This window comes from Palaemon carinicauda, chromosome 4 (genome assembly GCF_036898095.1).
Source record: "Palaemon carinicauda isolate YSFRI2023 chromosome 4, ASM3689809v2, whole genome shotgun sequence".
In the NCBI taxonomy this organism is placed as follows: domain Eukaryota; kingdom Metazoa; phylum Arthropoda; class Malacostraca; order Decapoda; family Palaemonidae; genus Palaemon; species Palaemon carinicauda.
Window position 1 is genome coordinate 35,285,864 of NC_090728.1, and position 21,981 is coordinate 35,307,844.

General features: G+C 53.7%; 2 protein-coding genes across 2 annotated transcripts in view; one reads left to right on the forward strand and one right to left on the reverse strand.

The window, feature by feature from the left end:
* Fnta (farnesyl transferase alpha) overlaps nucleotides 1-21,981 on the forward strand; it is a 239,746-nt gene that overhangs the window by 73,152 nt on the left and 144,613 nt on the right. The gene's annotated exons all lie outside the window — the stretch shown is intronic.
* Nucleotides 790-20,421, reverse strand: LOC137639370 (myosin-6-like). The gene is made up of 2 exons (XM_068371646.1): nucleotides 19,735-20,421; nucleotides 790-954 (listed from the first exon to the last, which is right to left on the reverse strand). The coding sequence occupies exons 1-2, from the start codon at nucleotides 20,419-20,421 to the stop codon at nucleotides 790-792; spliced, it is 852 nt and encodes a 283-aa protein (XP_068227747.1).

A 21,981-nucleotide genomic window follows, 5' to 3' on the forward strand; every position in this document is an offset into this window, starting at 1 on the left:
TAAATAAAGAATATTCATACCATAAATACAGAGCGAATTATAAGTTTGAAGGTTATTAAAATTTAATTTCCTAAAAAAATTTCATGTAAACATCCAAATCATATACGTGAGTTCTTCCTCCTTTATCATTTCTTATTCATCGTAGTAATATTAATTTTGGTGACATAAATTTACTAGTTTTGAATATGGTTAACATAATCTAAATATTTTTCCTTTCTTTCTTTTCCTTCCTTTTCCCCTTTTCAGTCAGTTTGGAATTTTCTTAACCTAGAAATTTTGTTACTTATGGAGTTTTATTCTTGATTTGATTTTGTATGGGTACCTGGTGGAATTTTAGCTTGGTTGTCAAACATTTTCATTTGCATAATCAAACACCACCTGGATTTTTTCTCATTTCTTCATAATTGTCTTAGAATAACTTGTATTATCTCTCATCCGGACTTTTTTTATGTCTAGGATCCATTTTTATGACATCTTTTCATTTCTACTTCAGTCATTTATGCTAAGGGTAGGAAAACGATGTTTTTATAGTAGGCAACAAAATTTGATAGAAAAAGCTATTTTACATTAATATCATTCTTCCTACTTATGGTTTTCTTGTGTGAAAGGTATTAACTAAGAACAAATGAAAATTGGAAGGATTTAACAAAAAGATAATAATTGCATAATAAGTACACGGAAGAAAATAAAATTCGTTCTTTGTCGACTCGGATCAGAAAAATAATTTTAAATGGAAAGATACCCATATTACATAATTTCAATTTACCATTCCTTTTGAAGATCAAGAACTTATTTCATGTCCTCCTGGCCCTCATTCTCCTGACTGACATCCTCCACATTTTCTACATCGACTTCTTCAAATGCCTCTTCTTCTATGTCAGCATCCATAGCTGCAATGCCGTTTTTATTTGTGTATGGATTACAACGTCTATGTTCACTAATGCAACAGCAATACTAAGTGGATAACAGGTGTTCTTCATGGCAGCTACACCTCAGTGATACACCTTTTCTTCACCTCTCCATCCCGCACTGACACCGAGTCACATGAAATAGCTCTGGTGGTGCAGGCTCATACTTAGCAATGGCAGGTACAGGGATGTTATCCTGGAACTCTTATCCAAACTTAGTTATATCAGCTGACTCGCCAAGTAAATTCTTACCTCAATACATGTAAATTTCTGTACTTACTCTTAAGGGTACCTGACACTTGCACGCATTCGTGGCACGCACTGGCACGCATTGATGCGCGAACTCGCGTGAACGAGCCGTGAAAATGTCGTGAACAGTGCGGGAACTCGCGTGCCAGAGCGTACCAATGCGTGCCATGCGTGCCCAGAACTTTGAAATGTTTAAAGTTTGTGGCACGCATTGGCACGCACAAAATAGTCGTGAAATAGTCGTGAACGATGCGCCAAGTGGAGTGAACTGGAGTGAACAGTGCGGGAACTGGCGTGAACTGGAGTGAACGATGCGGGAAGTGGCGTGAACTTTATAATGAAGAGAAACAAAAAGGAAACGAAAAAATTAATGAAAAAGAAAGAAAAATAAACCTAATAAATTTTTATATTTGTTGTTTTAATGTGAAAAAAAAATGATATCTTATTTCAAACTATTTCTATAACTTTATAATGAAGAGAAACAAAAAGGAAACGAAAAAATTAATGAAAAGGAAAGAAAAATAAACCTAATAAATTTTTATATTTGCTGTTTTAATGTGAAAAAAAAATGATATCTTATTTCAAACTATTTCTATAACTTTATAATGAAGAGAAACAAAAAGGAAACGAAAAAATTAATGAAAAGGAAAGAAAAATAAACCTAATAAATTTTTATATTTGCTGTTTTAATGTGAAAAAAAAATGATATCTTATTTCAAACTATTTCTATAACTTTATAATGAAGAGAAACAAAAAGGAAACGAAAAAATTAATGAAAAGGAAAGAAAAATAAACCTAATAAATTTTTATATTTGCTGTTTTAATGTGAAAAAAAATGATATCTTATTTCAAACTATTTCTATAACTTTATAATGAAGAGAAACAAAAAGGAAACGAAAAAATTAATGAAAAGGAAAGAAAAATAAACCTAATAAATTTTTATATTTGCTGTTTTAATGTGAAAAAAAATTATATCTTATTTCAAACTATTTCTATAACTTTATAATGAAGAGAAACAAAAAGGAAACAAAAAAATTAATGAAAAGGAAAGAAAAATTAACCTAATAAATTTTTATATTTGCTGTTTGAATGTAAAAATAAAATGATGTCTTATTTCAAACTATTTCTATAACTTTATAATGAAGAGAAACAAAAAGGAAACGAGAAAATTAATGAAAAGGAAAGAAAAATATAAACCTAATAATTTTTTATATTTGCTGTTTGAATGTAAAAATAAAATGTCTTATTTCATGCACACACTTATTTTCCTCTATTACCAATCAAGACCCAAAACTTTTGTTTTAAATAAAAATGAACTGAAAAATAAACCCAAGAAATTTTGCTGTTTGAATGTAAAAATAAAATGTTTTATTTCATCAACATACTTGTTCTTCTTTATTACCTTAAAATGAAGAGCAAAACAAATTTTTTCTGTTTGTTGTTTTAATGTAAAAATAAAATGATTTCTTATTTCAACACACGTTTTTCTCTATTACCTTAAAATCAACAGCCTAAAAACCTTTCATGTTTGCTGCTTTTAATGTTAAAATAAAATGCTTTCTTAATACTTGTACATATTTTATGTCTGCTATTTATATGTAAATCAAATGCTTTCTTATTGAAACAAAAATAAAGGGCAACAAAAAATACATACGAAAAAGATACGTTTCTTCTCCTCAATGCAATGGTGTCCCTGACAGAAAGCATTGTTGTCTCTTCCGAAGCCAATCCAAGAATGTCCTCGGGTTGGAGAAGCCCCGTTTTTATATGGAGTGGCCAATTCGTGAACTGGCGTGAACTGGCGTGAACGATGCGGAAACGATGCGGAATGATGAGCGAACTCGCGTGAACGTGTCGTGAACTTCTCGTGAACTACGCTTGCCAATTCGTGCCATCGCGTGAACGTCGCGTGAACGATGCGCGAACTGGAGTGAACTGGTCGCGAACAGTGCGGGAAAAACACCGCACTGGCACGCATCAATGCGTGCCAGTGCGTGGCAAAAATGCGCGCAAGTGTCAGGTAGGCTTAAAGGTTTCGCCCTGACCAAAGGACTCATCAGGTGGGTTTTGCCTACTTCAATGTTTGCAGGCTTGGTTCCCCTCGACCCTCCTTCCTTCCTTCCTCTTTTTTTTTTTTTTTTTTTTTTATCATCTAAACAATTCAAAATTAATCAGTAAATCATGAATATATTTTGATAATTGATGACAGTTGACTAAGTTGGAGAAGAGAAGCAACTCGAAACCTATTTCAGTGTTTTGGGCTTTGAATTTACGGGTTTTTACGCCACACCAGAGGTAGCTCCCTTTATACTGAAATAGGTTTCAGCCAACTTCCCTTACTCCAGCTAGCTGATCAGCAGTCAATCATGTCAGAAGACGACATTCAAAATTCATCGGTAAATCATCAATGTTTTTTGATAATTGGGGACTTATAGTTGACTAGCATGAAGAAGAGAAACTACTTGAAACCTATTTCAGTGTTCTGGGCTTTAAACTTACGGGTTTTTACGCCGTGCCAGAGGTACCCCTTTATAGGGAAATAGGTTTTGGCCAACTTTCCTTACTCCAACTAGTCTGTAAGTAGTCTATCGTGTCCGATGACATTCAAGCCGGGCAATTAAACCAAGAATTATTTCGCCAGACAGTTAAGCCAAGCATTTGGCTGGGCAGTTGAGCCGAGCACTAATTGGTTGGACAGTTAAATTGAGCATTATTTGGCTGGGCAGTTAAGACAAGCATTATTTAGCTGGGTGGTTAAGCCGAGCATTATTTGGCTGGGCAGTTAAGCCAAGCATTTTTTGGCTGGGCATTTAAGCTGACCATCATTTTGCCGGAGAGTTAACCCAAGCATCATTTGGCCAGCAGTTAAGCCGAGCATCATTTAGCCCGGCAGTTAAGCCGAGCATCATTTGGCCGGGCAGTTAAGCCAAGCATCATTTGGCCGGGCAGTTAAGCCGAGCATCATTTGGTAGGGCAGTTAAGCCGAGTCTCATCTGGCCGTTAAGCCGAGCAACATTTGCCCGGGCAGTTAAGCCGAGCAACATTTGCCCGGGCAGTTAAGCCGAGCATCATTTGGCCGGGCAGTCAAGCTGAGCATTATTTGGCTGGGTAGTTAAGCCAAGCATCATTTGGCCGGGCAGTTAAGCAGAGCATCATTTGGCCGGGAAGTCAAGCTGAGCATTATTTGGCTGGGTAGTTAAGCCAAGCATCATTTGGCCGGGCAGTTAAGCCGAGCATCATTTGGCCGGGCAGTTAAGCCAAGCATCATTTGGCCGGGCAGTTAAGCCGAGCATCATTTGGCCAGGAAGTTGAGCCGAGCATCATTTGGCCGGGCAGTTAAGCCGAGTCTCATCTGGCTGTTAAGCCGAGCATCATTTGGCAGGGTAGTTAAGCCAAGCATCACTTGGCTGGGCAGTTAAGCCGAGCATCACTTGGCCGGGCAGTTAAGCCGAGCACCATCACTTGGCCGGGCAGTTAAGACCAAGCTGAGCATCATTTGGCCGGGCAGTTAAGCCGAGCATATATGGCCGACCATCAATTGGCCGTGCGGTTAAGCCGAGCAGCATCACTTGGCCGGGCGGTTAAGCCAAGAATCATCACTTGGCCGGGCGGTTAAGCCGAGCATCATCACTTGGCCAGGCGGTTAAGCCGAGCACCATCACTTGGCCGGGCGGTTAAGCCGAGAAGCTTCACTTGGCCGGGCGGTTAAGCCGAGAACCATCACTTGGCCGGGCGGTTAAGCCGAGCACCATCACTTGGCCGGGCGGTTAAGCCGAGCACCATCACTTGGCTGGGCGGTAAAGCCGAGCACCATCACTTAGCCGGGCGGTTGAGCCGAGCAGCATCACTTGGCCGGGCGGTAAAGCCGAGCAACATCACTTGGCCGGGCGGTTAAGCCGAGCAGCATCACTTGGCCGGGCGGTTAAGCCGGGCAATATCACTTGGCCAGGCGGTAAAGCCGAGTACCATCACTTGGCCGGGCGGTTAAGCCGAGCATCACTTGGGCGGGCGATTAAGCCGAGCAGCATCACTTGGCCGGTCGGTTTAGCCAAGCAGCATCACTTGGCCGGGCGGTTAAGCCGAGCACCATAACTTGGCCGGGTGGTTAAGCCGAGCAGCATCACTTGGCCGGGCGGTAAAGCCGAGCGGCATCACTTGGCCGGGCGGTTAAGCCGAGCACCATTACTTGGCCGGGCGGTTAAGCCGAGCAGCATCACTTGTCCGGGCAGTTAAGCCGAGCACCATCAGTTGGCCGGGCGGTTAAGCCGAGCGGCATCAGTTGACCGGGCGGTTAAGCCGAGCACCATCAGTTGGCCGGGCGGTTAAGCCGAGCGGCATCAGTTGGCCGGGCGGTTAAGCCGAGCACCATCAGTTGGCCGGGCGATTAAGCCAAGCGGCATCACTTCGCCGGGCGGTTAAGCCGAGCACCATCACTTGGCCGGGCGGTTAAGCCGAGCGGCATCACTTGGCCGGGCGGATAAGCCGAGCACCATCACTTGGCCGGGCGGTTAAGCCGAGCACCATCACTTGGCCGGGCGGTTAAGCCGAGCGGCATCACTTGGCCGGGCGGTTAAGCCGAGCACCATCACTTGGCCGGGCGGTTAAGCCGAGCACCATCACTTGGCCGGGCGGTTGAGCCGAGCACCATCACTTGGCCGGGCGGTTAAGCTGAGCACCATCAGTTGGCTGGGCGGTTAAGCCGAGCACCATCACCTGGCCGGGCGGTTAAGCCGAGCACCATCACCTGGCCGGGCCGTTAAGCCGAGCACCATCACCTGGCCGGGCGGTTAAGCCGAGCACCATCACCTGGCCGGGCGGTTAAGCCGAGCACCATCACCTGGCCGGGCGGTTAAGCCCAGCACCATCACTTGGCCGGGCGGTTAAGCCCAGCACCATCACTTGGCCGGGAGGTTAAGCCGAGCACCATCACTTGGCTGGGCGGTTAAGCCCAGCACCATCACTTGGCCGGGCGGTTAAGCCGAGCAGCATCACTTGGCTGGGTGGTTAAGCCGAGCACCATCACTTGGCCGGGCGGTTAAGCCGAGCAGCATCACTTGGCCGGGCGGTTAAGCCACACTTGGCCGGGCGGTTAAGCCGAGCAGCATCACTTGGCCGTGTGGTTTAGCCGAGCACCATCACTTGGCAGGGCGGTTAAGCCGAGCACCATCACTTGGCCGGGCGGTAAAGCCGAGCACCATCACTTGGCCGGGCGGTAAAGCCGAGCACCATCACTTGGCAGGGCGCTTAAGCCGAGCACCATCACTTGGCCGGGCGGTCAAGCCGAGCACCATCACTTGGCCGGGTGGTTAAGCCGAGCACCATCAGTTGGCCGGGTGGTTAAGCCAAGCACCATCAGTTGGCCGGGCGGTTAAGCCGAGCACCATCACCTGGCCAGGCGGTTAAGCCCAGGACCATCACTTGGCCGGGCGGTTAAGCCCAGTACCATCACTTGGCCGGGCGGTTAAGCCCAGCACCATCACTTGGCCGGGCGGTTAAGCCGGGCCTGGCGGTTAAGCCGGGCCGGGCGGTTAAGCCGGGCTGGCCGGTTAAGCCGAGCAGCATCACTTGGCCGAGCGGTTAAGCCGAGCAGCATCACTTGGCCGTGCGGTTAAGCCGAGCACCACTTGGCCGGGCGTTTAAGCCGAGCAGCATCACTTGGCCGGGCGGTTAAGCCGAGCACCATCACTTGGCCGGGCGGTTAAGCCGAGCACCATCACTTGGCCGGGCGGTTAAGCCGAGCACCATCACTTGGCCGGGCGGTTAAGCCGAGCACCATCACTTGGCCGGGCGATAAAGCCGAGCAGCATCACTTGGCCGGGCGATTAAGCCACACTTGGCCGGGCGGTTAAGCCGAGCAGCATCACTTGGCCGGGCGGTTTAGCCGAGCACCATCACTTGGCCGGGCGGTTAAGCCGAGCACCATCACTTGGCCGGGCGGTTAAGCCGAGCAGCATCACTTGGCCGGGCGGTTTAGCCGAGCAGCATCACTTGGCCGGGCGGTTAAGCCGAGCAGCATCACTTGGCCGGGCGGTTAAGCCGAGCACCATCACTTGGCCGGGCGGTTTAGCCGAGCAGCATCACTTGGCCGGGCGGTCAAGCCGAGCGGCATCAGTTGGCCGGGCGGTTAAGCCGAGCGGCATCAGTTGGCCGGGCGGTTAAGACGAGCACCATTAGTTGGCCGGGCGGTTAAGCCGAGCGGCATCAGTTGGCCGGGTGGTTAAGCCGAGCACCATCAGTTGGCCGGGCGGTTAAGCCGAGCGGCATCAGTTGGCCGGGTGGTTAAGCCGAGCACCATCAGTTGGCCGGGCGGTTAAGCCGAGCGGCATCAGTTGGCCGGGCGGTTAAGCCGAGCACCATCACTTGGCCGGGCGGTTAAGCCGAGCGGCATCACTTGGCCGGGCGGTTAAGCCGAGCAGCATCACTTGGCCGGGCGGTTAAGCCGAGCACCACTTGGCCGGGCGGTTAAGCCGAGCACCACTTGGCCGGGCGGTTAAGCCGAGAAGCATAACTTGGCCGGGCGGTTAAGCCGAGCACCATCACTTGGCCGGGCGGTTAAGCCGAGCACCACTTGGCCGGGCGGTTAAGCCGAGAAGCATAACTTGGCCGGGCGGTTAAGCCGGGCGGTTAAGCCGAGCACCATCACTTGGCCGGGCGGTTAAGCCGAGCAGCATCACTTGGCCGGGCGGTTAAGCCACACTTGGCTGGGCGGTTAAGCCTAGCAGCATCACTTGGCCGGGCGGTTAAGCCGAGCACCACTTGGCCGGGCGGTTAAGCCGAGAAGCATAACTTGGCCGGGCGGTTAAGCCGAGCACCATCACTTGGCCGGGCGGTTAAGCCGAGCACCACTTGGCCGGGCGGTTAAGCCGAGAAGCATAACTTGGCCGGGCGGTTAAGCCGAGCACCATCACTTGGACGGGCGGTTAAGCCGAGCACCACTTGGCCGGGCGGTTAAGCCGAGAAGCATAACTTGGCCGGGCGGTTAAGCCGGGCGGTTAAGCCGAGCACCATCACTTGGCCGGGCGGTTAAACCGAGCAGCATCACTTGGCCGGGCGGTTAAGCCACACTTGGCCGGGCGGTTAAGCCTAGCAGCATCACTTGGCCGGGCGGTTTAGTCGAGCAGCATCACTTGGCCGGGCGGTTAAGCCGAGCACCATCATTTGGCCGGGCGGTAAAGCCGAGCAGCATCACTTGGCCGGGCGGTAAAGCCGAGCAGCATCACTTGGCCGGGCGGTTAAGCCGAGCAGCATCACTTGGCCGGGCGGTTAAGCCGAGCACCATCAGTTGGCCGGGCGGTTAAGCCGAGCACCATCATTTGGCCGGGCGGTTAAGCCGAGCACCATCAGTTGGCCGGGCGGTTAAGCCGAGCCCCATCACTTGGCCGGGCGGTTAAGCCCAGCACCATCATTTGGCCGGGCGGTTAAGCCCAGCACCATCACTTGGCCGGGCATTTAAGTCCAGCACCATCACTTGGCCGGGAAGTTAAGCCCAGCACCATCACTTGGCCGGGCGGTTAAGCCAAGCATCACTTGGGCGGGCGGTTAAGCCTAGCATCACTTGGCCGGGCGGTTAAACCGAGCATCACTTGGTCCGGCGGTTAAGCCGAGCAGCATCACTTGGCCGGGTGGTTAAGCCGAGCAGTATCACTTGGCCGGGCGGTTAAGCCGAGCATCACCACTTGGCCGGGCGGTTAAGCCGAGCCCCATCACTTGGCCGGGCGGTTAAGCCGAGCAGCATCACTTGGCCGGGTGGTTAAGCCGAGCACCATCACTTGGCCGGGCTGTTAAGCCGAGCACCATCACTTGGCATGGCGGTTAAGCCGAGCAGCAGCATCGCTTGGCCTGGCGGTTAAACCGAGCAGCAGCATCACTTGGCCGGGCGGTTAAGCCGAGCACCATCACTTGGCCTGGCGGTTAAACCGAGCAGCAGCATCGCTTGGCCTGGCGGTTAAACCGAGCAGCAGCATCGCTTGGCCTGGCGGTTAAACCGAGCAGCAGCATCACTTGGCCGGGCGGTTAAGCCGAGCAGCAGCATCACTTGGCCGGGCGGTTAATCCGAGCAGCAGCATTACTTGGCCGGGCGGTTAAGCTGAGCACCATCACTTGGCCTGGCGGTTAAGCCGAGCAGCAGCATCGCTTGGCCTGGCGGTTAAACCGAGCAGCAGCATCGCTTGGCCTGGCGGTTAAACCGAGCAGCAGCATCACTTGGCCGGGCGGTTAAGCCGAGCAGCAGCATCACTTGGCCGGGCGGACAAGCCGAGCAGCAGCATCACTTGGCCGGGCGGTTAAGCCGAGCAGCAGCATCACTTGGCCGGGCGGTTAAGCCGAGCAGCAGCATCACTTGGCCGGGCGGTTAAGCCGAGCAGCAGCATCACTTGGCCGGGCGGTTAAGCCGAGCAGTAGCATCACTTGGCCGGGCGGTTAAGCCGAGCAGCATCACTTGGCCGGGCGGTTAAGCCGAGCATCACTTGGCCGGGCGGTTAAGCCGAGCATCACTTGGCCGGGCAGGTAAGCCGAGCATCATCACTTGGCCAGGCAGTTAAGCCGAGTCTCATCTGGCTGTTAAGCCGAGCATCATTTGGCAGGGTAGTTAAGCCAAGCATCACTTGGCTGGGCAGTTAAGCCGAGCATCACTTGGCCGGGCAGTTAAGCCGAGCACCATCACTTGGCCGGGCAGTTAAGACCAAGCTGAGCATCATTTGGCCGGGCAGTTAAGCCGAGCATATATGGCCGACCATCAATTGGCCGTGCGGTTAAGCCGAGCAGCATCACTTGGCCGGGCGGTTAAGCCAAGAATCATCACTTGGCCGGGCGGTTAAGCCGAGCATCATCACTTGGCCAGGCGGTTAAGCCGAGCACCATCACTTGGCCGGGCGGTTAAGCCGAGAAGCTTCACTTGGCCGGGCGGTTAAGCCGAGAACCATCACTTGGCCGGGCGGTTAAGCCGAGCACCATCACTTGGCCGGGCGGTTAAGCCGAGCACCATCACTTGGCTGGGCGGTAAAGCCGAGCACCATCACTTAGCCGGGCGGTTGAGCCGAGCAGCATCACTTGGCCGGGCGGTAAAGCCGAGCAACATCACTTGGCCGGGCGGTTAAGCCGAGCAGCATCACTTGGCCGGGCGGTTAAGCCGGGCACTATCACTTGGCCAGGCGGTAAAGCCGAGTACCATCACTTGGCCGGGCGGTTAAGCCGAGCATCACTTGGGCGGGCGATTAAGCCGAGCAGCATCACTTGGCCGGTCGGTTTAGCCAAGCAGCATCACTTGGCCGGGCGGTTAAGCCGAGCACCATAACTTGGCCGGATGGTTAAGCCGAGCAGCATCACTTGGCCGGGCGGTAAAGCCGAGCGGCATCACTTGGCCGGGCGGTTAAGCCGAGCACCATTACTTGGCCGGGCGGTTAAGCCGAGCAGCATCACTTGTCCGGGCAGTTAAGCCGAGCACCATCAGTTGGCCGGGCGGTTAAGCCGAGCGGCATCAGTTGACCGGGCGGTTAAGCCGAGCACCATCAGTTGGCCGGGCGGTTAAGCCGAGCGGCATCAGTTGGCCGGGCGGTTAAGCCGAGCACCATCAGTTGGCCGGGCGATTAAGCCAAGCGGCATCACTTCGCCGGGCGGTTAAGCCGAGCACCATCACTTGGCCGGGCGGTTAAGCCGAGCGGCATCACTTGGCCGGGCGGATAAGCCGAGCACCATCACTTGGCCGGGCGGTTAAGCCGAGCACCATCACTTGGCCGGGCGGTTAAGCCGAGCGGCATCACTTGGCCGGGCGGTTAAGCCGAGCACCATCACTTGGCCGGGCGGTTAAGCCGAGCACCATCACTTGGCCGGGCGGTTAAGCCGAGCACCATCACTTGGCCGGGCGGTTAAGCTGAGCACCATCAGTTGGCTGGGCGGTTAAGCCGAGCACCATCACCTGGCCGGGCGGTTAAGCCGAGCACCATCACCTGGCCGGGCCGTTAAGCCGAGCACCATCACCTGGCCGGGCGGTTAAGCCGAGCACCATCACCTGGCCGGGCGGTTAAGCCGAGCACCATCACCTGGCCGGGCGGTTAAGCCCAGCACCATCACTTGGCCGGGCGGTTAAGCCCAGCACCATCACTTGGCCGGGAGGTTAAGCCGAGCACCATCACTTGGCTGGGCGGTTAAGCCCAGCACCATCACTTGGCCGGGCGGTTAAGCCGAGCAGCATCACTTGGCTGGGTGGTTAAGCCGAGCACCATCACTTGGCCGGGCGGTTAAGCCGAGCAGCATCACTTGGCCGGGCGGTTAAGCCACACTTGGCCGGGCGGTTAAGCCGAGCAGCATCACTTGGCCGTGTGGTTTAGCCGAGCACCATCACTTGGCAGGGCGGTTAAGCCGAGCACCATCACTTGGCCGGGCGGTAAAGCCGAGCACCATCACTTGGCTGGGCGGTAAAGCCGAGCACCATCACTTGGCAGGGCGCTTAAGCCGAGCACCATCACTTGGCCGGGCGGTCAAGCCGAGCACCATCACTTGGCCGGGTGGTTAAGCCGAGCACCATCAGTTGGCCGGGTGGTTAAGCCAAGCACCATCAGTTGGCCGGGCGGTTAAGCCGAGCACCATCACCTGGCCAGGCGGTTAAGCCCAGCACCATCACTTGGCCGGGCGGTTAAGCCCAGTACCATCACTTGGCCGGGCGGTTAAGCCCAGCACCATCACTTGGCCGGGCGGTTAAGCCGGGCCTGGCGGTTAAGCCGGGCCGGGCGGTTAAGCCCAGTACCATCACTTGGCCGGGCGGTTAAGCCGAGCAGCATCACTTGGCCGGCGGTTAAGCCGAGGCATGGCGGTTAAGCCGGGCCGGCGGTTAAGCCGGGCTGGCCGGTTTAAGCCGAGCAGCATCACTTGGCCGGGCGGTTAAGCCGAGCACCATCACTTGGCCGGGCGGTTAAGCCGAGCACCATCACTTGGCCGGGCGTTTAAGCCGAGCAGCATCACTTGGCCGGGCGATTAAGCCGAGCACCATCACTTGGCCGGGCGGTTAAGCCGAGCACCATCACTTGGCCGGGCGGTTAAGCCGAGCACCATCACTTGGCCGGGCGATAAAGCCGAGCAGCATCACTTGGCCGGGCGGTTAAGCCGAGCACTCACTTGGCCGGGCGGTTAAGCCGAGCAGCATCACTTGGCCGGGCGGTTTAGCCGAGCACATCACTTGGCCGGGCGGTTAAGCCGAGCACCATCACTTGGCCGGGCGGTTAAGCCGAGCAGCATCACTTGGCCGGGCGGTTTAGCCGAGCAGCATCACTTGGCCGGGCGGTTAAGCCGAGCAGCATCACTTGGCCGGGCGGTTAAGCCGAGCACCATCACTTGGCCGGGCGGTTTAGCCGAGCAGCATCACTTGGCCGGGCGGTCAAGCCGAGCGGCATCAGTTGGCCGGGCGGTTAAGCCGAGCGGCATCAGTTGGCCGGGCGGTTAAGACGAGCACCATTAGTTGGCCGGGCGGTTAAGCCGAGCGGCATCAGTTGGCCGGGTGGTTAAGCCGAGCACCATCAGTTGGCCGGGCGGTTAAGCCGAGCGGCATCAGTTGGCCGGGTGGTTAAGCCGAGCACCATCAGTTGGCCGGGCGGTTAAGCCGAGCGGCATCAGTTGGCCGGGCGGTTAAGCCGAGCACCATCACTTGGCCGGGCGGTTAAGCCGAGCGGCATCACTTGGCCGGGCGGTTAAGCCCAGCAGCATCACTTGGCCGGGCGGTTAAGCCGAGCTGCATCACTTGGCCGGACAGTTAAGCCGAGCACCATCACTTGGCCGGGCGGTTAAGCCAAGCACCATCACTTGATCGGGAGGTTAAGCCGGGCCGGGCGGTTAAGCCGAGCTGCATCACTTGGCCGGGCGGATAAGCCGAGCACCATAACTTGGCCGGGCGGTTAAGCCGAGCACCATAACTTGGCCGGGCGGTTAAGCTGAGCACCATCACTTGGCCGGACAGTTAAGCCGAGCACCATCACTTGGCCGGGCGGTTAGGCCAAGCACCATCACTTGGCCGGGCGGTTAAGCCGGGCCGGGCGGTTAAGTCGAGCACCACTTGGCCGGACGGTTAAGCCGAGAAGCATAACTTGGCCGGGCGGTTAAGCCGAGTACCATCACTTGGCCGGGCGGTTAAGCCGAGCACCACTTGGCCGGGCGGTTAAGCCGAGAAGCATAACTTGGCCGGGCAGTTAAGTCGAGCACCATCAGTTGGCCGGGCGGTTAAGCCGAGCACCATCAGTTGGCCAGGCGGTTAAGCCGAGCACCATCACCTGGCCGGGCGGTTAAGCCGAGCACCATGACCTGGCCGGGCGGTTAAGCCAAGCACCATCACCTGGCCGGGCGGTTAAGCCGAGCACCATCACCTGGCCGGGCGGTTAAGCCCAACACCATCACTTGGCCGGGCGGTTAAGCCCAGCACCATCACTTGGCCGGGAGGTTAAGCCGAGCACAATCACTTGGCTGGGCGGTTAAGCCCAGCACCATCACTTGGCCGGGCGGTTAAGCCGAGCAGCATCACTTGGCCGGGTGGTTAAGCCGAGCACCATCACTTGGCCGGGCGGTTAAGCCGAGCAGCATCACTTGGCCGGGCGGTTAAGCCACACTTGGCCGGGCGGTTAAGCCGAGCAGCATCACTTGGCCGGGTGGTTTAGCCGAGCATCATCACTTGGCCGGGCGGTTAAGCCGAGCACCATCACTTGGCCGGGCGGTTAAGCCGAGCACCACTTGGCCGGACGGTTAAGCCGAGAAGCATAACTTGGCCGGGCGGTTAAGCCGAGCACCATCACTTGGCCGGGCGGTTAAGCCGAGCACCACTTGGCCGGGCGGTTAAGCCGAGAAGCATAACTTGGCCGGGCAGTTAAGCCGAGCACCATCAGTTGGCCGGGCGGTTAAGCCGAGCACCATCACCTGGCCAGGCGGTTAAGCCGAGCACCATCACCTGGCCGGGCGGTTAAGCCGAGCACCATGACCTGGCCGGGCGGTTAAGCCAAGCACCATCACCTGGCCGGGCGGTTAAGCCGAGCACCATCACCTGGCCGGGCGGTTAAGCCCAGCACCATCACTTGGCCGGGCGGTTAAGCCCAGCACCATCACTTGGCCGGGAGGTTAAGCCGAGCACCATCACTTGGCTGGGCGGTTAAGCCCAGCACCATCACTTGGCCGGGCGGTTAAGCCGAGCAGCATCACTTGGCCGGGTGGTTAAGCCGAGCACCATCACTTGGCCGGGCGGTTAAGCCGAGCAGCATCACTTGGCCGGGCGGTTAAGCCACACTTGGCCGGGCGGTTAAGCCGAGCACCATCACTTGGCCGGGCGGTAAAGCCGAGCAGCATCACTTGGCCGGGCGGTAAAGCCGAGCACCATCACTTGGCAGGGCGCTTAAGCCGAGCACCATCACTTGGCCGGGCGGTCAAGCCGAGCACCATCACTTGGCCGGGTGGTTTAGCCGAGCACCATCAGTTGGCCGGGTGGTTAAGCCGAGCACCATCAGTTGGCCGGGCAGTTAAGCCAAGCACCATCACCTGGCCGGGCGGTTAAGCCCAGGACCATCACTTGGCCGGGCGGTTAAGCCCAGCACCATCACTTGGCCGGGCGGTTAAGCCCAGCACCATCACTTGGCCGGGCGGTTAAGCCTGGCCGGCCGGTTAAGCCGAGCAGCATCACTTGGCCGAGCGGTTAAGCCGAGCAGCATCACTTGGCCGTGCGGTTAAGCCGAGCACCACTTGGCCGGGCGGTTAAGCCGAGCAGCATCACTTGGCCGGGCGGTTAAGCCGAGCACCATCACATGGCCGGGCGGTTAAGCCGAGCACCATCACTTGGCCGGGCGGTTAAGCCGAGCAGCATCACTTGGCGGGGCGATTAAGCCACACTTGGCCGGGCGGTTAAACCGAGCACCATCACTTGGCCGGGCGGTTAAGCCGAGCAGCATCACTTGGCCGGGCGGTTTAGCCGAGCAGCATCACTTGGCCGGGCGGTTAAGCCGAGCGGCATCAGTTGGCCGGGTGGTTAAGCCGAGCACCATCAGTTGGCCGGGCGGTTAAGCCGAGCGGCATCAGTTGGCCGGGTGGTTAAGCCGAGCACCATCAGTTGGCCGGGCGGTTAAGCCGAGCGGCATCAGTTGGCCGGGTGGTTAAGCCGAGCACCATCAGTTGGCCGGGCGGTTAAGCCGAGCGGCATCAGTTGGCCGGGTGGTTAAGCCGAGCACCATCACTTGGCCGGGCGGTTAAGCCGAGCACCATCACTTGGCCGGGCGGTTAAGCCCAGCAGCATCACTTGGCCGGGCGGTTAAGCCGAGCTGCATCACTTGGCCGGGCGGATAAGCCGAGCACCATAACTTGGCCGGGCGGTTAAGCCGAGCACCATAACTTGGCCGGGCGGTTAAGCCGAGCACCATCACTTGGCCGGACAGTTAAGCCGAGCATCATCACTTGGCCGGGCGGTTAAGCCAAGCACCATCACTTGGCCGGGCGGTTAAGCCGGGCCGGGCGGTTAAGTCGAGCAGTATCACTTGGTCGGGCGGTTAAGCCGAGCACCATCACTTGGCCGGGCGGTTAAGCCGAGCACCACTTGGCCGGACGGTTAAGCCGAGAAGCATAACTTGGCCGGGCGGTTAAGCCGAGCACCATCACTTGGCCGGGCGGTTAAGCCGAGCACCACTTGGCCGGGCGGTTAAGCCGAGAAGCATAACTTGGCCGGGCGGTTAAGCCGAGCAGCATCACTTGGCCGGGCGGTTAAGCCGAGCACCACTTGGCCGGGCGGTTAAGCCGAGAAGCATAACTTGGCCGGGCGGTTAAGCCGAGCAGCATCACTTGGCCGGGCGGTTAAGCCGAGCACCACTTGGCCGGGCGGTTAAGCCGTGAAGCATAACTTGGCCGGGCGGTTAAGCCGAGCAGCATCACTTGGCCGGGCGGTTAAGCCGAGCACCACTTGGCCGGGCGGTTAAGCCGAGAAGCATAACTTGGCCGGGCGGTTAAGCCGAGCACCATCACTTGGCCGGGCGGTTAAGCCGAGCACCACTTGGCCGGGCGGTTAAGCCGAGAAGCATAACTTGGCCGGGCGGTTAAGCCGGGCGGTTAAGCCGAGCACCATCACTTGGCCGGGCGGTTAAGCCGAGCAGCATCACTTGGCCGGGCGGTTAAGCCACACTTGGCTGGGCGGTTAAGCCTAGCAGCATCACTTGGCCGGGCGGTTAAGCCGAGCACCACTTGGCCGGGCGGTTAAGCCGAGAAGCATAACTTGGCCGGGCGGTTAAGCCGAGCACCATCACTTGGCCGGGCGGTTAAGCCGAGCACCACTTGGCCGGGCGGTTAAGCCGAGAAGCATAACTTGGCCGGGCGGTTAAGCCGAGCACCATCACTTGGACGGGCGGTTAAGCCGAGCACCACTTGGCCGGGCGGTTAAGCCGAGAAGCATAACTTGGCCGGGCGGTTAAGCCGGGCGGTTAAGCCGAGCACCATCACTTGGCCGGGCGGTTAAACCGAGCAGCATCACTTGGCCGGGCGGTTAAGCCACACTTGGCCGGGCGGTTAAGCCTAGCAGCATCACTTGGCCGGGCGGTTTAGTCGAGCAGCATCACTTGGCCGGGCGGTTAAGCCGAGCACCATCATTTGGCCGGGCGGTAAAGCCGAGCAGCATCACTTGGCCGGGCGGTAAAGCCGAGCAGCATCACTTGGCCGGGCGGTTAAGCCGAGCAGCATCACTTGGCCGGGCGGTTAAGCCGAGCAGCATCACTTGGCCGGGCGGTTAAGCCGAGCACCATCAGTTGGCCGGGCGGTTAAGCCGAGCACCATCATTTGGCCGGGCGGTTAAGCCGAGCACCATCAGTTGGCCGGGCGGTTAAGCCGAGCCCCATCACTTGGCCGGGCGGTTAAGCCCAGCACCATCATTTGGCCGGGCGGTTAAGCCCAGCACCATCACTTGGCCGGGCATTTAAGTCCAGCACCATCACTTGGCCGGGAAGTTAAGCCCAGCACCATCACTTGGCCGGGCGGTTAAGCCAAGCATCACTTGGGCGGGCGGTTAAGCCTAGCATCACTTGGCCGGGCGGTTAAACCGAGCATCACTTGGTCCGGCGGTTAAGCCGAGCAGCATCACTTGGCCGGGTGGTTAAGCCGAGCAGTATCACTTGGCCGGGCGGTTAAGCCGAGCATCACCACTTGGCCGGGCGGTTAAGCCGAGCCCCATCACTTGGCCGGGCGGTTAAGCCGAGCAGCATCACTTGGCCGGGTGGTTAAGCCGAGCACCATCACTTGGCCGGGCTGTTAAGCCGAGCACCATCACTTGGCATGGCGGTTAAGCCGAGCAGCAGCATCGCTTGGCCTGGCGGTTAAACCGAGCAGCAGCATCACTTGGCCGGGCGGTTAAGCCGAGCACCATCACTTGGCCTGGCGGTTAAACCGAGCAGCAGCATCGCTTGGCCTGGCGGTTAAACCGAGCAGCAGCATCACTTGGCCTGGCGGTTAAACCGAGCAGCAGCATCACTTGGCCGGGCGGTTAAGCCGAGCAGCAGCATCACTTGGCCGGGCGGTTAATCCGAGCAGCAGCATTACTTGGCCGGGCGGTTAAGCTGAGCACCATCACTTGGCCTGGCGGTTAAGCCGAGCAGCAGCATCGCTTGGCCTGGCGGTTAAACCGAGCAGCAGCATCGCTTGGCCTGGCGGTTAAACCGAGCAGCAGCATCACTTGGCCGGGCGGTTAAGCCGAGCAGCAGCATCACTTGGCCGGGCGGATAAGCCGAGCAGCAGCATCACTTGGCCGGGCGGTTAAGCCGAGCAGCAGCATCACTTGGCCGGGCGGTTAAGCCGAGCAGCAGCATCACTTGGCCGGGCGGTTAAGCCGAGCAGCAGCATCACTTGGCCGGGCGGTTAAGCCGAGCAGTAGCATCACTTGGCCGGGCGGTTAAGCCGAGCAGCATCACTTGGCCGGGCGGTTAAGCTGAGCATCACTTGGCCGGGCGGTTAAGCCGAGCATCACTTGGCCGGGCAGGTAAGCCGAGCATCATCACTTGGCCGGGCAGGTAAGCCGAGCATCATCACTTGGCCGGGCAGGTAAGCCGAGCATCACTTGGCCGGGCAGGTAAGCCGAGCATCACTTGGCCGGGCAGTTAAGCCAATCGTCGTTAGAACCAAAACTGACTCTGCTCTCAGCCATGCAGTAGCCATTGGATGAACACCTCACCAGAGATGCAGCTTCCTTCCCCAGCTTAACTATCTTGGGTTAACCTATAAGGACAAGACTGCACACTAGAAGAAGCCTAGCTCTTCCCCTCTGGAGAGCCGGTATTCTAGATTATTCCCCCAGAACCACCTGAAAGTGGGCATCCAGAAGAATAGATCTACATATCCGACCATTTGTACACTTGACAAATGCCTTGTACACATCCATCAAGGTACATAGCATATTAGAATCTACCAGGTTTCTTCTGTCTGCAGTGCCAGTCCTCCAGATTATTCCAAGCATTACACAAGCTGGATAATTAAGCATTGTATCCCTCAAACTGGGCTGTCCATCCAAGCGTCCTTTAAGGTGGGTAGTCATTCAGGCCAAAGATCCTGGTTCTGGTCTTGCAAAACTCGGCTAAATCTCCTTTTCCTCACAAAATAAACTAAAATTAAACTTAAAAACACATTTTATAAACAAAAAATTTTTTCCTTTCAATTTCAAAACGAACAAAATATATATATATATATATATATATATATATATATATATATATATATATATATATATATATATATATACTTTTTTTATTTTTTTCTAGAATTTTTTTTAGATTTTATTTCTTTAGATTTTTTTTTTAGATTTTTTTTTTAGATTTTTTGTTTTTTTCCCTGATTGGAGCATTTAATAACCGGTAAGTCTCCTCAGAAGCCTATCGATAATATCAGCTGCTAATTGAACATACCCAATGGTACCACTGATGGTGATCAAATTACTGTATTCGTGCCTTCTTGGCATATCTATGGAGCTGACGCCACTCTGCCGGGTGATTTCCATCAGCGTCTTTCCTTCCACTCCATATATGGCTCTGTGGAACTTCCTTGGGACATCCAAGGCGACAGTCACGTGCCCCTTTAGGGCATAGTCCCATGTGGGGTTAGCTCCAACCTTTGCACCTTGGAAGGTGATATGAGATGAGAAGACCCTTTTGGGCTCCTCAGGTTCCAGGTCAAAAACGATAAGTTTGCGAGCAGGTTTTTTCTCTGCAATTTTCTCCGCCTTCACCTCCCCCTCTTCCTTCTTCTTCTTCTCTTTCTCCTCCTTCTCCTCCTCCTCCTTTTTCTTCTCCTCCTCCTCCTTCTTCTCCTCCTCCTCCTCCTCTTCACTGGGAGAAGTTTCCTTTTGGAGCTTCTGCTCTTCCTTGTGGTTGTTGTCAGGGAGAGCCTCTTTGGCGGCTAGCAGCCAGCTCAGCACCTGACCCACACCAGATGGCCCTCCAACGACCTCCTTCTCCTCCTTATGTCCGTTGGAATCCAGGTCCTCTGCTGCCTGAACTACTTTGACTTCCTCTTCATTGACACTGACATCCTTTTGGACATCTTCCTTCTGTCCATCCATCTCGGTCAAGATTTCTAAACCTGACCTGTTAAGTCTCACTTTCCTCGTTCCAGGTCTGTTCAGTTCTTTCTTCTTATCTCTCCCTTCAAGTTCCTCCTTGAGCGAATAGGTGATCTCATTTGCTGCAAGCAGCTCATCCTTCAGACCAACATTTTCTTTTGTTATTTGGACGATCGTCTCCTTTGCCATTTCCGTACTTGAACTTAGATGGGAGACATGTTCACTGAGACTATCTCTCTCCTTGGCGATGGAAGCCATACTCTCTTTTAGTACGTCAATCTCTTCTAGAGCTTTAGACAGCTCATCCTTCGCCCTACTGGCTTCTTTCTTTGTGTCTTTTAACACATTTATGAGGCAGGTGTAATTTCCCTCCCTGGTCAAGTTTTTCATTTTAGCCTCAGACAGACTCATCTCCAACCTCTCTTTCCCTGAATTCATCTCTCCAATAATCCCCAATTGCTTCTCAATTGTATCTTCCAGTTCGTCAATCTTTTTCTCAAATACAGATTCCAACCGATGAATAGAGGCCACCTTTTCACCCTCAAGTTTTTCTAGTTCCTCACTCATTTCACGATTTTTTTGCTCCATCTCACTATATTTATGTGAATATTCTTCCTTAAGAGCTTTTAATTCGTCTAAGAGGTAGTTGTACCTTCCATTCCTGACCAAATCATTAACTCTAGCCTCAGTCAAGCTCATCTCCAGCCTCTCTTTCTCTGTTTTCATCTCTCCAATAATCTCTTCAAATTCTACAATCTAATCCTTGAATCTTGATTCCAACCAATGAATAGAGGCTATTTTTTCATCCTCAACTCTTCCTAGTCGGTCACACATGTCAAGATTTATTTGTTCCATCTCAATTAATTTATTTAGATATTCTCCGATGGAAGCATTTTTATCAGATAATTCCTCATTTAGGTGATCGTTGGTTTTCTGAAGATCATGCAATTTAGTCGAGAATTTTTCAATCTCGATTTCTTTTTCAATTTGAAGAGTTTCAATTCTTTGGGAGAGACCTAGAGTCTCTACTTTCAAATCCTCTATCTCCTTCACAAGTTTTGATTCCCTCTTAACACGGGCTTCATTTTCCCCGTGAACTTTTTCCAATTGATCATTTAGTCCAGAAATTTTGTGGTCCTTCTCAGTTAAATCATCTAAATGATCGCCAATTGTAATCTCTCTATTAGAGAGTTCACTCTTTAGTTGTTCGTTGGTTAGTTGCAGATCCTGCATCTTGGTTGAGAAATTTTCAATTTCATTTTCTTTATCCTTTTGAAGAGTTTCCATAGCGTTGGAGAGACGTTGAATCTCTGCCTTCAGCTCTTTTTTCTCTTCTTCCAATTTAGATTCCAACTGGCATCTAGAGTGGACCTCTTCCCAGGCACTCTCCAGTTCTCTGTCCAAAAATTCAATTTGTTTTTCCATTTCCAGTTGAACATTTTTACCTAACTCTGCTTGTTCCTTTTCTTCCTCCTTTTTGGACAAGAATTTCCACAATAAGACATTTCCAGCCACAAACATACCTACCATAGCAACACGGAACCAATTGCCACCACTCATTTGGGGAACAATAGTTCCATCCTCAGTTCCAGTGACGAAGTCTGGGAGAAATTTCCCAAGAATTTCAATAGGTTTCAGATCAGTCTTGAGTGTTTCCAGATTCCGTTCCAAAGTCTGGACCTTCAGTTGACACAACTGAAGATCCTGCCGTGATTTCCAAAATCCTCCGACCACAGGGAAGGAGGACAACAGTCGCTGGAGGACGGGAACGTTTCCGATCCCGCCCTCAGGGTTCTCAATCCTCGTTGGCAGTAGCCAAGAGACCATCCTGAATCCGAAGGAATCCTGAATTTCCTTCATTTGTCCTTCGAGATCCATGAAATAGCTCTCACACGCCGAATGCTGCTCCTGAAGATCAGCTGCAAGGTGTGATGCGTTGAATAATCCTCCAAAAGCTCCGTTGAATGCTTTCCTGATTGTGTTGATCGCTGTTTGGTACATACCGAACATGATGAAATCTATGTTAGATTACCAGATAGTTCTCCTTCGACTAACCTTATTTTGAAAAAAAAAAAAAAAAAAAAAAGCAGAAGGTGAACTCCCAGAGACCCTCCGAGTCTCACACAAATTCATTCCTTGAAGCCTCTGAAGACTCTTCGAACTGCTTCAGGGAAATTCCTCCTCCTCTTCTTTTTCATCTTGTTTTATATTATCTCTCTTATTATTCACCTTTCTTTTCTTCCGAGAAATAAATAATTTCTCCATATAATATTCCTTTGTGACATT